Source organism: Gadus chalcogrammus, chromosome 4 (genome assembly GCF_026213295.1).
Source record: "Gadus chalcogrammus isolate NIFS_2021 chromosome 4, NIFS_Gcha_1.0, whole genome shotgun sequence".
Classification (NCBI taxonomy): Eukaryota; Metazoa; Chordata; class Actinopteri; order Gadiformes; family Gadidae; genus Gadus; species Gadus chalcogrammus.
In genome coordinates this window covers 13,668,565-13,686,649 of record NC_079415.1, presented here as the reverse complement: position 1 = coordinate 13,686,649, position 18,085 = coordinate 13,668,565, and the positions used below count along the sequence as shown (strand labels likewise).

General features: G+C 46.5%; 1 protein-coding gene across 1 annotated transcript; it reads right to left on the bottom strand.

The window, feature by feature from the left end:
- Window positions 1-1,283: 1,283 nt before the first annotated feature.
- Window positions 1,284-12,613, bottom strand: slc20a1b (solute carrier family 20 member 1b). Its single transcript, XM_056588195.1, has 11 exons — window positions 12,300-12,613; window positions 10,610-11,290; window positions 10,256-10,396; window positions 9,899-9,984; window positions 9,620-9,716; window positions 5,807-5,926; window positions 4,552-4,803; window positions 3,873-4,464; window positions 3,537-3,722; window positions 2,504-2,588; window positions 1,284-2,235 (listed from the first exon to the last, which is right to left on the bottom strand). Exons 2-11 carry the CDS (start codon window positions 10,956-10,958, stop codon window positions 2,080-2,082), a joined length of 2,064 nt encoding a protein of 687 aa, XP_056444170.1. The 5' UTR covers window positions 10,959-11,290; window positions 12,300-12,613; the 3' UTR covers window positions 1,284-2,079.
- Between the last annotated feature and the right edge of the window lie 5,472 nt (window positions 12,614-18,085).

Below are 18,085 nucleotides of genomic sequence, written 5' to 3'. Positions count from 1 at the left end.
ACTGTTTGATAACAGGCTTTGAAACTAGTACACAGATCCAGGCCATTCAGACAGCCTCCCCCGTTGACCAATGTGCTTGATTTATAGCGTGTCGCCTTGCTGTTGCTATTTCCGAAGCGCAGATGCACCGTTCGATAGTAAAAGGTGGTGTCATTTGAGTCAGAGGTCAAAGTTCAATGGTCGACGGTTAACATCCCCTGTGTATTCACAATACTCGGTAGGCGTTTGTTTTGTTCTTCACATATTAATCTCACATCACGTGAGCTGCAGAATCAGGCCATTCATGTCACGTTGAAAACAATATTTGGGGGGGGGGGGATGTGCTGCCGTTCTAAGGAGAACTATTCTGTCACAGATCTGGTGGAATGATGCAGTGCAGTGGACGCAGGACTGCAGCGCTTCTGCGGTCTACCAGTAGCTGATGCACACCCCGGTGTGAAACATTTTACTTCCAAATAAAGGGAACTATCCCTCTTACCCTTCATGTGACGTCGTTCTTGTTAAGCTGCATAGGAGCTACATGTTTTAGAAGCCGTCATAATATTGATAATTTCGTGCTTGAAAGAACTTCAAAGCCAGAGGTAGTTTTAATTTTTCCGTTTTTTTATTTGGTTTTTAATACATTTTTATACTGTCTTGCTGGTCAGGACATAGCAACAGCTTGGTGTGCGTTTTAAAAAAAAAAAAAAACATAGCTAAATCAATCTCTTCTTTGGTACCTAAAGGGGGACATAAGTAAGGCAACTACTGCATCTATAGGTCTAAAACGGTTGGTGCTGCAGCCACATGACCATGTGATGGTGCTTTGTCAGGGGCGTGTTCCCCTTTATCTCTACGCCACAATACAACCCGGTCAATGATCTCCTCACTCAGGGCATCCCAGTCAGTCAACAACTTCAAGAAAACAAAATGGAGAAAAGGCCAACATAGAAAGCAGCCCAAAACTCTAGGCAGATGTACAGTGCAAGAAAAAGGTTATATTATTAGGGAGCGACAGTCCATGTTGGCAGACGGAACTACAGCCTCTAACCACGTGGTCAAGTTTAACAGGATGTAAGGATATTCATTTTGAGAGCTAAATTTGTGCGTTGACATTGTAATACATTTAGAGTGAATGCGCGTTACGAGGTCAGTGTTGAGGTGTGTAGCAGGGGACACTGGTGGGGAACTACAGTCCGACCTTGAGTCAGGGTCATGATATTGATGCGTTTCTGTTCCGAGTTTACATCTGCGACTCATTCTTGAAGGGTAGAGTCAAGCTATTACAATCACAAAGCTCTATGTTATTTGGTCATGTATAAATAGTCCTAAGCATGCTTGACATAAACCCATTAATGGTTACTTATTTTATGAACCTTTTTTAAAATGGTGCCTTTCAACCAGCTAGTCTAAAGGGGCTTTTAATATATAAAAAATAATCTAAACCGGCGGTTCATGACAAGACCAAATCAAAACATTTCAGTAATACCAAAAAAATATAAAGAACTTGACACATTTAAAAGCCACGCACAATAACCTCGTTTTTTGCATCAAAACATACAGCCAGGGCTGCCACTGAGAATGTTCACGGAAATAAAATAAAAAATAATAATATTGCATTGTTTTTTTTCCTCTCCCTCTCCATTCGTTTTTCATAATCTCCTGTAATAAAATGCCCAAGAAAGAGGGCTGCATGTATATATCTATATATACCCATATAGTTGAGGAAAGAATTTAAAAAGTAATGAAACAAAAGTTGGTGCGTATTGTTTTGCTCTACAGATTTGTGGGGACCGAAGTATACCAAATCATTCTTTTATCCACCCAGACAAAAAGGGAAATCAAAGGGACCAGGCCCAAACGGAAATAAACCACCAACTTGAGGTGGAGAATAATGTAGTATAAAAGAACCACAGGCCCATTTCACAACCCTCCCCCTCCCAACATTTCCTCTCCTCCCTTCCTCTCCCGAAAGTGGTGGCCTGGAGGTCCGCGTACGCCATGACCTCCTTTTCCAAGCCACCGCTTCTGGGCCTCCGCCGCGCGTGCCAGGGCACAGTGTCTCTCCTCGCCCCCTCTCGGGGCTGGCGTCTCCACCCTTCAGAAGATGCCGTAGACGAACACCGCCATGATGGCCGCGCTGATTAGGCCCGAGATGGGCACCGTCACGAACCAGGCCATGAAGATGTTGCGGAACAGACGCCAGTCCACCGCCTTCTTGGAGCGCAGCCATCCCACCGCCACCACTGAGCCCACCTGGAAGAGAACGCAGGGAAGGAGGAACCGTTACTCCTCTTCAAAACACATCTGTGGCTTCTAGTGTCGCCAAACACATGAGGTAATGGGGCCCTGGAATCTTCTCTTCCCATTTCCCAAGTGATGCCACTTATTTGGACTGAGCCGTGCTATTTTTAGACCCAGACTGCCCAGTGGGGAGCCAGTCTGCCCTCCCTCCACCCACATGTTAAGACAGTGTCCTCATTATGCTCAGAGTCTGGCTGTGGGACCACGCTGACCAGCTTACCTTGCAGTGGGTGGTGGAAACGGGCAGTCCGATGTTGGAGGCAACCACCACTGTCAGGGCGGAGGCCAGCTCAATGCTGAAACCACTGCGGGGGGGGGGGGGGTGGAAGAGAAACAAAATAAGTACAGAGTTCGTCATCAGAAGGCAGGGATGCTAATATAAGATACTGGGTATGACTCATGTCTGGACAGGAAGTGGTCAGGGAGAGTGGGTAAGTGTCCTTTCTGGACAGGGCGTTGCCTGGGTCAGTGCGTCAGGACCGGAAGCTGCCCCGGGACAGCAGATCCAATGCCGTGCTCCAATATCCATACTAGTCTGAGTACGTAGGGCATTCCGATTAAGACCGGGCGAAAATAAGTGTACTGAAAGGACCCGAATGGTGTACTCAAAACGGTCAAACCGCGAAGTGTGGAAACGATGTACACTTTTCGTATTCAACGGCAGCCATCTTAGCTACGTAGCGGAAGAGGGCGGGGCCAGGCTGAGCCATATTCGGCGTATTTTCCACATAACCTGCATTAAGAGTCATTTTGTAGTTTTTATAGCTGCTAGCTGCTAGGCGTAAAGAGGGCAACGTTCAAAGCAGGATGTTTATTGCGGGGGAGGAGCCGCGGCGGCAGTCGTGATTGTAATTTCTGGTTAGTGCACCACATATTCGATTGGAACAACACTGACATCTGAAAATTAGCGCACTTAGTGAGTGCGGATAGTATACTACGTTTGAGTGCACTCATAGAAGTATGGATATTGGAACACAGCACAAGTCCCGTCAGGCCCGGAAGCTGCCCATGGACAGCGGGTAGGAGTCCTGGGACAGGGGCCAATTCCTCGTTTCCACCGGGTGGAGCAGCTCGGTCGGGCTGGCTGGCTCGGAGGGGGACAACTCGGACACGCCAAATCTGGCTAGCCTTTCCACCAGCGGCACCTGAGCCGCACCGAACCAAACCGCTCAAGAGGAAACGTGGTATACGAGACCCGTCTGTAGCGGAGGCTGTCCTAGGTTAGCGTGTAGAGTCCAGTGTGGTGTGAGCACCTTGAGGGGGTGATGGGCGTGAGGTCTCGGCCCATGGTCTGGATCACCCGGCGGCCCCACACCCACAGACCGGCACAGATGCCCACTCCTCCGTACAGCAGCAGCCAGATGGGCGTGGGCTCGGCTGACTCCACGCTGCCACTGGTGTAAACCAGCCACAGCGCCACCAGCGGGCCGATGGCGTTACTGCAACAGAGATACGACTTGTTCAGCACTTGGGGACAAGGAACTCAATCCAGCCTCCTGGCGGTCAAAAGTACAGCGACACATTCATAGCAACGGCTTGGTCGGCAGAGTGTCCACCTCGACCCGCGGAAAGAAAAGCCCCGAGGGTACCTGACGTCGTTGCCTCCATGGGCGAAGGAGCCGAAGCAGGCGGTGAGGATCTGCAGGAACTGGAAGAGGGTGGACACCTCGGGGCGGTCCTTCTCCAGCCGGTCCTCCTCCAGGGAGCTGTGGCTGCCGGCCCCCTCCGCCTGGGCCATCTCCAGGGTGACGTCGGCCTCCTCCACGCCCTCGGGGGCGGCGTTTTCCGCCACCGCGTTGCAGTAGCTCGTGTAGCTGTCCATGCGGATGCGCTTCCGGTCCTGGCCGGCAGCGCCGGCGGCCTTGGCGCCGTCGTGGAACTCGCCCTCGCGGTGCTTGAACTCGCCGTGCATGCCGATGATGGCCATGGTGTAGGAGGTGTAGCTGTTGTTGCGGCGGATGGGCCGGTCGCCGGCCTCGCCCATGCAGTCGCCCACGCGGGCCAGGTGCAGCTTATGCAGCAGGTCCTTGTACAGCCCCGAGTCCTTGTGCACGGTGTGGTAGTGGCTGTAGCCGTTGCTGGGGATGTGGGCCTGCTGGCTGGAGAACTGCACCTGCTGGTTGAACTGGGCTTGGTTGGCGGAGATGGCCGGCGCGCCGTTGGCCTGGGGCTTCGGGGGACCTGGTAAACACGGGAAAGCGAGGGTTAAACATGCCCCAAACGTCAACAAAAACTGTGGCCTATAGGATGTTGTTTTTAACCACTCACCACCGTTGGCAGCGCTGTAGTCGTTCTCGTCCGTGTCTCCGATGGCGAACCCGACCTTGCGTTCCTTGTCGCCGTCGTCGGAGTCTCCGATGTTGAAGGCGACCCGCCGCTCCTCTGCCACGGGCTGGGCGGAGTCGCTCTCGAGGGCCAGGGGAGGGGTGGGGGCCGGCTTGAGGATGGGGCACTGGGGCTCCGGGAGCTCCCTCTTCTCCATCAGGGGGCTCTCAGAGGGGCTGGACGCCTTCAGGTCTCCTGGTGGGGGAAAGGGCATGGGTTAGTCGCGTGACACGTAGTGTAATATGAGCAGCTGTGTGCGGCCGCCTGACCAGAGGAGGGAACGCACACAGTCATATCTTTGAGTCATTTGACGTCACCAACCAAGTACCCAAAGTCCATCATAGCAGCTACCTTGTGTTAGATCAATGCAAGCTTCTGGCTCATGTGATGTGCTACGATAAGTGATATTGAATTACAACATCACATGCCAGTCCTTGGGAGCCAAGGCCTTGGGTAGCCAAGGCCTTACCGGAAAAAAAACCTGACGAATTGGCTTATGTTACCGCTCCATGTCAACCTGTTGCTATTTCTGTTAAAGTGTTGAAGGCCAATTAGCAGATTAACATGACCCAATTAGGAAGCTTCGGTCTAGGAGACGGGAGTGAAACCCAGACAGATCATGACTCCCAAGATTAAGCTTCAAATTCCCATCTTGACTTCTGGAAACAATGCAAATCAATATGGTATTGTCTGATTTAAAAAAAAACATTGTCTGATCTCAGCTACTGCTACATCTGGAGATAGCTGGCTCAATGCTCTTAGGCAGAATTGGGACAAATATTTAGCGAACATGCTCAAAGTATGGACCTTAGGATGCTAGTCTTGTATTTGTTTAAATATTTGCAAAGTAAATGAACTTGGTGCCGTCTGACGCACCATTTTAAATCAACTAATCTAGGCCATTCATTTTGTACAACCACACTGGATGCATTGTGTAGAAGGGCTATGTGGCGTTTATTCATCAGGATTACTAACTTAGTCCTTTTATACAAATCTCTTCTTTGGAACACCTCCATTATAACATCAGAACTAGGCTAAGCTCATAAAATTAACGGATTGACACTAAACATGAAGGACCAAATCTCTTGCTTAGGGTGTGTGTGCGTGTGTTTCAAAAGCAGTCCTGGATAGTTGTTAAAAAAAAATTGTCCTAGTCACAGTGAGTCACCTGAACTGAGACGCTGGTAGGACTACTTACGTTCAATCTTCCTCTTGAGGAACGGGCACACGATGAACCACACCACCAGGGCAGTGACCAAGGAGAAGCCCAGGGAGATGAGCAAAGTGACCCACCATGGGAAATTGTCGAATCCCAGCACTGATGGGTCCCAGGGGAAACAAATACAAATAAACACACGAGAAGAGGAAAAACGGAGAGAGAGAAAGGCATTTTAAGAACCATAGCAGCGGAATGCTACCACAAAAAAAAAATCTAGGCCCAAAACTACTTAAAAAAATAACAACATAACAAAATCAAATTAAAATACAGGTTAAAATGACTATTCTAAGACAAGAAGAACCCAGGCATCAAAAAAGTGATCCACATTGATCGGTAAATTAAACATGCAGAGGACAGAGCTACTGTGAATCCTGGCCATCATAAAGCATCTCTCAGTGGTGTTCAAGGCTAAAGTCACATTGTGCCACGAGTGTAATATACCATGTGCAATTAGACACCACAAGTGAACAGGTCTAACGACACCCACAAGAGGAAAGGGTGACTGTGCCGTTGGGCTGTCGTGACACACACAGTTTCCTGCACATGGACAATGCATTCCTTACACTGGTACAGGAGGCAGACGGGAGAGGAGTAAAGAATAAAAAAGGGGGAGGCGAGCGAGTCAAGGACGACCGCGTGCCAAGGCTGCAGTACAGTATGTGCATCGGGAGCTGAGAGCAGTCGCAGTGCAGCGCATGCCTGGCAGGGCTCTAACGCCCCGGGGATGCCACCGTTGTCATAAGGAGACTGCAAGTCAGCAGGTTGCTTTAATGAGGCAAGAACATCCCAGCCTCTTGTGGTACGATGCCCTCAGCCATCCAGAGTGGAGAAATGGATTCTTTCGGTTTGTCAAAAACAAACGGAAGATTCCAGCGACTGAGATAAGAGGCTTCCTCGTGGGTAATTGGCTAGGCCAGTAGTCCGAGGTGCGCTGCTCACCACGTCGTGGCTCTCACATGCTGCAGCTACTGAACATCCCATGTGTCATGTGTATTTAGTTACGCAATGTTAACTCAACGCCCTCGGTAAAGGGGGGGGGGTCTGAAGGGCACCGGTGGCAAGAGGCTGGGACAGAGAGACCTTCCCCCTCCAACAGCTGAGGCATGTCCCCCATGAGCTTCAGAGGGGAAGCAGGTGTGGGACAACCAGACGCTATCATTGGGAAGTCTTTAACAAGGGGGTGTTAAGCCCAGGGGCGGCTGGAGCATTAAGAAGAGAGCAAGTGGGAGGACGGGGGGGTTGAAGATAGTTCCTTAGAGATTCAGGGCATTTGGGAGTCGATTATCGTGTAATAAAGGCAGTCGTGGGTCAGATCTTTATAAACACACAGGAGCAGGGGAAACAAAAAACAGGCTTGATTTACGAGGAGCACTCCTACACAAAAGGTGGCTAGTCCAAAACCACAGACATGCACAGGAATGAATGAGATCGCTCAGGAAGTGGAATTTACCCACACTCCAAGTCCCTCCCTCTAACTTAACCGTCTCGTGGCCCACGTTACACAATAAAGGGCTTTGTTGACCCTCCCTCCACCCCCTCCTTCCTGTAAAGCCAGCTCATCACACCCCTATTTTAGTTATTTTCTTTGAAGATAGTTTATGACTCATGTCTCATGGAAATCACTGGATTTCTTTTCCGCTTTGTTTAGGCCCATTCCTATAGACTGCTCAAAAGGAAATCCCTTAAATGTAAAGCCTCAAAACGAATCACTGTACACCTTATTGATACCTGAACGGTAAACAGCCAGCACTATAATAAGCTAACCACAAAGGTTTTGTCGTCTACAGCTGAGTTAATTCCCCAGCACTATGCTGTGATTAGCAGTGTGTCTAGCAGTGTGTCGACGATGGCTTCAGGTCCACTAAGCAAAGCCCTGCCGTGTCTGTTTTTCAAAGGGGAAACCAGGCAGAAAATTGACATTCCAGCTAAGGCGCATCGACGTCTGCCGATGTGTTGTGAAGCGGTTGAAATGTTATGATTAGTATGAAACAGAACATAGCGTTTTGTACACCATTATAAAAGGAAAGGCTGATTGAGCAAGTGTAAAATTTAGCATGGACAGCAGATCTAGTTCCACGAATACTGACATGATGGCTGTGCTCATTTCGCTTGCCAAGCAACAGGCCAGTCAGGGAGATTTGACTTGCAAACATTGGACGATTTATACCTGGGATGAGGACACATGGGAGGAAACTAGACCCGTCCTGGTGGTTTTTCTCTAAGCGTGTATAGAACATCTCTGCTTCCATTTAAAGTTTAACACGGCTTTAAAGTCACTCGACTGCAGTATAAAATAAAATCTTTAGTTATAGGTTTCTCCTGCAGTAGTTTACTTGCGATGATAAAGGGTGATCATTATGTGACTTTGAAATACGTGGGTGTCCATGAATAAGGGGTGTGGTTGGGTAATGAGAAACGGGGACTTCTGTACAGCAGCGAGTACAGTATGTTCCCATAACATTATGCCCCTACAACCACATGTGGCATGGCGTAAACGGAGAGCCTGAATAGTCTGTTCTAGAGTGCAGTAAACACAGTTCAGACACTTCTCTTAACCTAGCCCTTTGGCAATGCAGCTCACGTCCTGATCAAACTTCTCTTTACTTTTTCTAGGCTACGAGTACCAAAGAGGTCTTCATGAATAATGCAACATATGTTGTCATGACAACCTCTTGTTGGGCTGCAGTAAAATGCGGAGCAATAGACATTTGTCGCTTTCATCTGTAGCAACCCAATATCCAATCACATCCTCAGTATAGGATTAATGCTGACTTTTAGAGCCTTTCATGAAAGTCTTTTTCAGACTCAACATAAAGTAGTGAGTGGAACTCATCTCCGTCTAAATTATGCCATTCTTGAATCCACGAAGGTGGCCGTGCTGAATTACACCTACTATAACTAATCAGGGTTCAGGGTCGTTAAGTTTTCCTGAAACCCTTGGGATAATGGCTGCTTGTGTCTTCTCTCTTCAGAAAAGACATGAGCCTGCCCATGCGGGGGTTGGAACAGTGTAAAAAAAAAAAATCGGGTTTGAACTAGTTCAGTCATTCTAAATGTTTGAATGCTTGTAACAACAATAAAGGGCCCTGCATAAGATACGCTTATGGAAATCTATGGCTACTGGGTGAAGGCTAATGTGTGAAGAGCTCTAGGGCGATGTGACTCAAGTGTATTGGACTCAGCAAGGCTATGGTCCGTTGAGTGGGATATGTTGTGTGAAAGAGGGTGAGGTGTGTGCACATACACATGAGTGTATGATATCTGGTCATACTCTGGCCTGTAGCCGCCATTAAATGGCCCAGGCCAGCTAACTTCTTGAACTGTTAGGCCCTGTAGAGAGAAGAAAACACAAGGAGCAAAAGTTGCTCATTTAATTCTGAAGAAATGGCAGAACCTGGTTTATTACTCAGCAATGCAGAAAGTTAATTGACCTACTGGAGTCATTCAATACAACCTCTTAACTTCTGTTTTCCCACTTTCATTCCAAAACAACAACAAACAAAAAAGGTTTGAAAGAAACATTTGACGTCAACCATAAAAGTTAAATATCCTATAAAAGCTTGATGCATTTCCTGTTTTTCATCTCTTAAAGCTTTAACTATGACCCACATCGTACCACAGGAAGCCACCACAAAAACACGTTCAAATAAACAGGCCTACTGTGAAAGGGTAAACATTCTGGTTTGGTTTGGAATAAGGCTGGGCATCCATCTGTCTGAGGGAGGGGTGTATTTTGGGCTTTGGGCTGTGGGCAGGCATGCAGAGGTAAAGACGTAGCATTGCGATACTCACTCGGAGCTCCAGTGTACATAATGGAGAACAGGTTTGTCCCCATGGTGAGTGCATAGAAGGCTGGGAGGGCCTTGAGTCCGTTGGGCACTGGATCTTTCTACAGGGACAACAGAACGCACCGTCAGAACTTTCATAGCCTTCTTTCGTTGCATTCAAAACTACGTTACAGGAGGCAAGCACAGCACCATCCAGTGTGCTTGATTGTTACTAAATCGTCAAGACATTGCTTTTCAGGTTTCTTGTGTAGTCTGTTAGGAACTACACAATTAGGAAACTCACCTTATGCAAGATGAACTTTCTCACAAACCAGAAAACCACAGCAGACATGAGACCAGACAACAGGGGGCTCAGGAACCATGAGCCAACTGGAACGGAAAAAAAACAGACGAGGGTCATAAAAACAAACTACTGTAGTAAAAGAAAACAGAATTGTGTTATGAAGCGTTATAAAAACAAACAAAACAATGTAATAAAATATAGTATAATGCTCTCCCAGTTTCGTTGATACTAGTTTTGTACATTGTACTCAAAATGCCATACAACAGGATTTTATTTGGAGCCAACTACATTTAAAAACCTTCCCTAAATCACCAGTGAACAAAGGGCATGGTGGGTCCCATGAGGGCGATGACTCACCGATTCGAAGCAGTTCCAGCCACCTCACTCCCTGTGATCCTCTAGCTACGAGGGAGAAGCCGATGGTAGCTCCGACAATGCAGTGTGTTCCAGAAATGGGCAACTTCAGAAATGATGCGGCCAGCTGCCAAACGGCAGACCCTGAATAGAAAGGACAGCGCAACAATGCAATCCTTTAATACATTTATTGTGAATGATAGAATGACATAATGTGTATTGCCACTACTCTTATGCGGACCTTCATTGTATTGTATTACAACCCGACACACAAATGTAATCTCCCAGGTCTTGATTTGGCCTTGCCCAACTGCTAATCAAGCCATACTCCGGACCTCACGCTCGGGCTGAACTCACCAAACATGGCGCTGACCGACCCGGCCATCAGGACGTGCTCGGAGCCGTTGTACATCCCCACGTCTATGATGCCCTTGCGGATCGTCTCGCTGACTTTGGCCCCGAGCAGAACCGAGCCCACCGTCTCGAACACAGTGGCCAGAATGCAGGCCTGCCGCAAGGTGACCACCCCTGAGCCCACCGCCGTGCCGAACGAATTTGCCACATCGTTGGCCCCCACGGAGAAGGCCAGGATGAAGGCGATGATGAAGCCCACGATCAGCAGCCACATGTAGTCGGTCATTGGCCCCTGGGTGGCCAGGGCGGCCGTGCCCACGATGAGTAGTGTAGCCATGGTTGTAGAAGCCATTGTGCGTGATGTAAATATAGGCTACACAAAATGAAACTTAGCAGTATCAAATGGATGGGAAACCACCGATTTGTTAGAAGCAGCTACTGTAATATGAGGTATCAAGGTAAATAAATAGGCAGAGTCCAAGGCCTCTCAGTTAAATGAAGACTCAAAATACTGTAAACTATAACCCAACAAGGCTAGAAATAAATAAGAGGTAAATTAGAAGTGTGGGCGTATTGTTATCCTGTAATACTAATTATTTTGCCAATACTTTGGCTCTTGGCAATCACAAAACCTAATCTACTGGCCATCATGCAATAGTAAGGTTGGGTGAATGGAGGTGCATCCTGAAAGACAGAAGAGAAGAGTACTTTCATTGAAGTACAGAACCATAGCAACAGACCGAGCATATTATCTGGTTCAGCGGCGTCTCGGGGCAGACTGTGCAGCCAACAGTGGACTTTGGGTAAAGAATCTCCATTGTTATGCTGAAGAGAGCCCCCTATCTGCCTTTCCCGCAAACTTCCCCGGTAGCCATTTATATGCAATGTCGCAGAAGATAATCGATTATTTATATTTAGGCAGTTTAACAAGCTTTGGAATTTCATGGTACTTTCATTAAGGGTTAGCATAGCGTTGTTAGATGGTCCGATGCCGTCTAGATGGAAGATTGATTACGAATGATCATTCATTATTAATAGGTTATCGGCTTTCATGTGCACGTGCTGAAATTCATAAGAGACGTCCAGCACGAGCCAAATGAATCTTGGATTACCAAAATGATGATCATCATGTTTATTATTACTAGTATTACATCTAAAAAGGTTGTCGTCGTCCGGACCACAGATACTGCTAGTTAACTATAGAGTAGATGTAACCGTTATTTGTTCTTCATCAGAGCAACACTTCCTCCGGCTCCACAGGCAGAGGACGAAGCGCTGTGACGCCACCACGTTATACGCTACATGGAGACTGGATGTATGCTGGCTATAGCATGAAGCAGCTGGCTGGGTTTGTAGTAATTTTAAGCTACTTCTTTCAACTGAGCGGATGAGAGGCAACGAGTAGCCATTGTAGTCCCAGGTTACTGGTTAGTTAAGGTTGACCCCGAGGGATGCAGTCATTTGTTACAATGAATGAACTCATGAACCAACCAGTTAGTTAACCGTGAGTTACTGAGTGTTGATAGGGTCCACTGACAGGACATAGGTCCGTTTCATCCCTTAGCTAGGATGCTACTAGCACCGGGCTAACACGTTAGCGCACCATTGAGATCGGAAGGTTAGTACTGCAGTCATCACATTTAATATATCCTTTATTAAATATTATAATATGAATCATAACATGGCCACTCACCACACGTTGTCTTTCTTTATCCTTTAAATGGAAGCTTCTAGCGGGAGAGCTAATTATCCCGCGGATTAAAGTACGACAGCGAGCGCGGGATCAGGAAATGAAAGGCAGATGCTTGAATAACTCTCCGTTGATGAACAAGATTAGCTAGGATAGACCCCGACCTGTCCTCAAAACATCTCTACTACGGGACTTGGTAAATGTTTCTCAAAATCCAGAAAGATCTCGTTTGAATGACCCGTCACGTTTCAGTCGCATGCAATGAATCGCCGGTAGAGCGGAGGCGACTGTCGTGTCTTTTATTGGAAGTAGGTGACGCACCCCACTATACTCCCGCCCACTATGATGACGCCCCTACTATAGCCACGCCCACTAGGCTGTCATCAGCATGAGCGTGTCATTGACAAAGAAAAAAGAAAATAAACCGAGCTGTGCGTGCGTGTGTGCGTGCGTGTGTGTGTGTGGTTCAACTTAAAAGCAAATGGTCTTGAAACAAATTTACAGCACAAAACATGAATATGTATGCAGAAGATATTTAATGTTTATTTCGTTGGACACCACTTGTGATATCTGCATCGTCTGCAGTCCGTATAGTAGAGGCTGGATTTCCAGCTTAAACGTATACGTCAGAATTAAGGGGAATCCACTATTTTCGGTTTCATATACCAAGATATACCAACACTATAATACTTGATCCCAAAATAAGCAGGCCAAGTAAAATTCACGTAGTATAGTATAGCTAAATAGATTAATACACTTGATTATCATTGTTTTGTATTTTGAATTGAGCATGTTTAAAGTATCTTACCACAGAGCAATCTGCATAGAAGGCCAAATGTAGAGCTTAACAGATAAGGCTGAATATAAAATACACAAAAAAAACGGATTTAACCCCACCGCTGCATGGACAACTATGGGCAAGAGCATGCCCTGGGTTGGTTTGACCCAAGTTCTGGGTTTGGACATTTAACCCAGAATGCTGGGTCGTTCATTTGACCAAACCAAGCTATTGAAGTTAACTCTATTGATGTGTTAAATATTACCCCTACAATGAGCTATTTACTGTCTTATTGCCTTGCTTCTTTTATATTAAATAATAATAATCAATATATATAGGTATGCCATATAAATTATGATTGTTGTGTAATTTGTAGTTATTTCCTATAATCATACAAACATAAATACAAAAGTTGGCCACTGTAAATGTGCAGTTAATGACATTTTTTTAACTAAAGCAATTTTTTTTGCAGCTCAAAATCATACGATGCAAGTCTTTCAAAAAATACAAATGGACCAACCCAAAAACACACGCCTTCAAGATATTATTTTAAGCTCCTTTTCATGAATACATATGAACATCCCTGTGGCTAATTGGAGGGCTGTTGATAAAACAACAGTTTATAGAAAAGCGCTGGAGAACCTCCCAGGTAGGAAGGTACAACAGAAAATATCCAGCCTCCAGTAATAATGACAACAGAAGGAATGTGAAAGGAAAAGAAGGAGAGGAATGCGGTACATAACTTCGAATAAACTCACCCAATCCGAATTCTGAGAATGAAGTCAGAATTCTGAGAATAAAGCAGAATTCTGACCAATCTCACCGGCTAAATCTTAGAGGTTAAAGATGAAGTTCCTTATAAGGAACTCAGCCAGTCCACATACAGGACGGAAACATCACACTGACCGAAGAAGTCGGATGTAAGTAAGCAAGTTTTTGCGTGGTTGATGGGGTCCCGTAGACTGAAGAGGATTAGAGCCACATGTGATTTTCTTTCGAGTTCTGAGTTTAGAGTCAGAATTCTGAGAATAAATTCTGAATTCTGAGTTTAATAACTCAGAGTTCGGACTCTGAGTTCTGACTTTCAACTCAGGATTTAACCAAAACTAATCACGTGTGGCCCTAATCCTCTCTCGTATAATTAAATTCTATAGCTCCTTATTCAAGTATATTTTTATTTAACTAGCCAATAAATAATTGGGGAAGGTATAAATCCCTCTAAAAGCAGTCGGCATACACCAGTGGTTTCCTTTGACAGGTTTTATTGCAGACTTTTACTCCAACTTCACCGTGAAAACTATAGATGAACACACACAGTACAACAGAAATCACCGCATTATCTTTACATAAAATCATAAATTACACGGCACACAAAGAGCCAAACAAGCAAAACAAAGTACACGGAAACAACAAAAAACATACCTTGTTGGCTGCATGCTATTTACAGGGACTTTGAAACTAGATTCTTCTTGGCGAGGCATATCACAAGCTGTTCACCTTCTCTCATGTCGCATCTCTAACTGACAAAGAGTAATCTTCTTGAACAATCCGCCTTACAAGTGACGTCATTCAACTAACTATTTCAATACAATTTTAAACCCAAATAACGAACACAATTATTGAATTACTAATATAAACAAAAATGAATTTCCTTAAGGCTTGTCTTATAATATGAAAATACCAATTAAATTACAGAATCTTTTTAATGATGACAGTTACAGAAGGTGTTATTGCATCAATGGAAAAGGCTTAATCTTTTAAATATGTTAAAACCCCCAAACATGTGGCTACAACCCAGTTCATTTTGCATATTAGATTAGATGAGCTTGACAAAAAGTCTGCTTTACTTTCTGTCCCTTAAATAAAGTAGTAAGTAACAGCTCAACATTATGTCTCAATAAAATTGAACTTGCAATTAAACGTTCTATACCAGGCTGTCAAGTTGCAATTCAGTTAATTTCTCTCTCACAAAACTATCCATCAGGTGTAAGCCACAAACTCGTAAACCTGGAATGAATGTCAAGAATGACAAAGCCAGATTGACAAGGCCATAAGGCTTTACCCTATGTTCCGTGTGTGAAATCCCGTGCACTGACAATTTAAACAATGATCCAAATCAACGTTGACCCCTCCCACATCTCCACACCAGCGTGTACACAGTGCGGCAGAGCAGCCCTTTTCTTCCCTCACTCATTGGTACCAGTCTACTACTTCGATCTACAATGAAGTGATCCAGCGGTGTTGGGGTGGAGTCATCAGAGGGCCGACCCTTTCAAGGGCCTTGGGCTTTCGCTGCCTGGGTGAGGAACACACCGTGGCCACCCTATCGGGCTCCGATAATGTCTGTTGTTCACTGCCTAGAGAGGTGCTGCTCTCCGGTCACCTCTTCTTCTCCTCCTTGGTGGGGTTAGCTGACGCTGTGCCTCCAGCAGAGGGGGAGGAAGATAGCAGGAACGACCACGTCATTGAGGGGGACCACGTCCGAGGGCTCTTCCGACTCCTCCGCCTCTCGTTCTTCCTCATCCTTGCCCCAGTCCTCACCATCTGGCCTCCTCCATGAGCGGACTGGGAAATTTTTTCACAAGGACGTCTCTACGGCCTCATGTACCAGTCCCTGGACCCTGAATTTTCCCCCTGTTCATCCTCCCTAGGATGTTGGCTGTAAGGAGAAGGCGGGGCTGTCCGCGACTCTCGTGCCATGGTCCTCCATGGCGAGCGAACAGCCCGGTGACTCAAGGGCTTAATGGAATGTTCCCCATTGATCACGGCTGGTGTGAAGGCGGTATGTGCTAAGGAATACCGCTTATTCCTAGACTGCATTCCTCAACTACCTGCTCGACCTCTCTCCGAGCGCTATGCATTTTACCAACATGGTTGGACAACATGCTGAGGTGCCTCAGGTGGGGACATCCCATCCAGTTCAAGCACCATCCCCCAGCCATTATGGGATCAGTGGAGATAAGGTTGCAGGACCCCGTTGCCAGCACGGCTCTGGCAGCAGAGGTCGCTCGTGTCATGCCAGATTTCGACTCTTACTCTCTAGACATGCAGCCCTTCTCAAAGTGTGTTGAGGCGATCCACTAAATCTTGAAAATCTACTGATCCTGAATCACTCAGAGGAAGCTGCGAGAGGACACATCATGTCGGGGGTATATCGTCTCCCCTTCTTGGGCTTCACCCTCTACTGGGAAATAAACTCTCAAATCACCAATGGTCAGCTTTTCTACCTGGGGCTTTGCCTCGACTCGATTACAGTGAGGCCCTCGCCTCCCGGCAAGACGCTGACCTGTTGGTGCTCACCCTCTTTCGCGCTCGCAGAAGTGTGACCCCACTTTATCATGCACCCTTTGGGGCTGATGGCAGCTGCCCACCCGGTGGTAACCCATGGTCAGCTCTTTGGCTGAGCAGCAGTGGAGCACTGGCTATGGGCTCAGAAAATTTTCCTACTCTTCGACCAGTCGACTTGTTCATGAAAAGAACGAGAGTGTTGTGCAAACATCTGACGTAAGAGATGGATCCAGAAAGTTTGAAAATGGGAGTGGGGGAAAAGAAGGCAGGAAAAATAATTGACCAGTCGCTGGGTCAAAGTAACCCATCCAGCTTTTCAGCTGAGATAAAACCCCTTACAACCCCTTTCACCCAACATGACAAACCAAACACTGTGTTTACAGTGTCCCAAACGACCAAGAATTATGTCTGAGCATAATCAACCAAACAATGTGTTTACAGACACAACCCAGCACTTTTTTATGTGTACTATGCACGTTTTGTTACTTTTATCTTTCTATGGCAAACGCTACATCTGCATCAACTCTAGTTTAAACTGGTTTAATTTGCTGCTTGAAACGGGCTTCCAAGTTCCAATAGGACCTGCTCCTGAAACCTAAAAGGCACCATCTTCCGAATATTATTGCTATTACAGATTGCCAATTCAATTATTATTTATAAAGGACATTTTAATGTGCGTGACATAAAAAAAAACAGTCAGAAGCATTATTTCTCAAAAGAGTTTCCCAAGACATTATGTGTGGATAAGTTTTAAGTATTGAAGTCTTAAGTGTCTTCACAGGGGCGTAGCCACGTGGGGGCCAGGGGGGGACACAGCCCCCCCAGTCAGAGGTTGGCCAAAAAAAAATCCTGAACGGAAACGGTCTAAAGAAAGCTTAAATATATGCACTATTAGTTTGATCTAACTTTGACTTATCATTCTTATTTAAAGTGTTATAAACCGATGTTATGAACAAATATTGCACTTAAAATACCCCCCCCCCCCCCCCCCCCAATAAAATCCTGGCTCCGCCCCTGTCTTCGGTATTCATGTAGCCTATAATAGTTTCAAGCCGAAGTTTGCAAACAAGAAGAAAGCATTCAGAACAATTGTTTGTTAAACTGGCAGTAATGCCGCGTTTCCACTGCAGGGTGCGGAACGGATCGGATCGCAAAGGTGCGGTAGGGAGGGGGCGGTATAGCCCAGCTCAGTTCCGAGGTCGCGTTTCCACTGCCGACAGTACCCTTGGTGGTAGGCCGGATGTCGATCGCCGCGGCAGCTACGTAAACATCGTAAACAACGTCTTCCTCCCCAAGAATGCAGACGAACTTCTCCACCTCCTTGTTCGCCCAAGCAAGCTTTTTACGCGACATGTTAATTGTAAAGAATAATACCTCGAGGCTACTGTTTGTTTGTTTTTATCCCCGCGTCACCCGGAAGTGACGATTCTGTCGACCAATCAACGGAGGGGGGGTGTAGCTAGAATTTCACGGGACCCTTTCAGGCGTCTGGTCTCGTTTTGGGTACCGCAACGGAGGAGTCCCGAGAATGGGGCCGGAACGGGTACGGCAAAGTCCGGGTCACGCCCACTTTTGGCGGTTGAAACGCGACCCGACCCGCACCTTTGCGATCCGATCCGTTCTGCACCCTGCAGTGGAAACGCGCCATAAGTAGTGATTTCAATTTAAAAAACAAATTGTTAATAGGCGGTGCCGAGTTTCTAAGGAGAGTTTCATGGTTTTA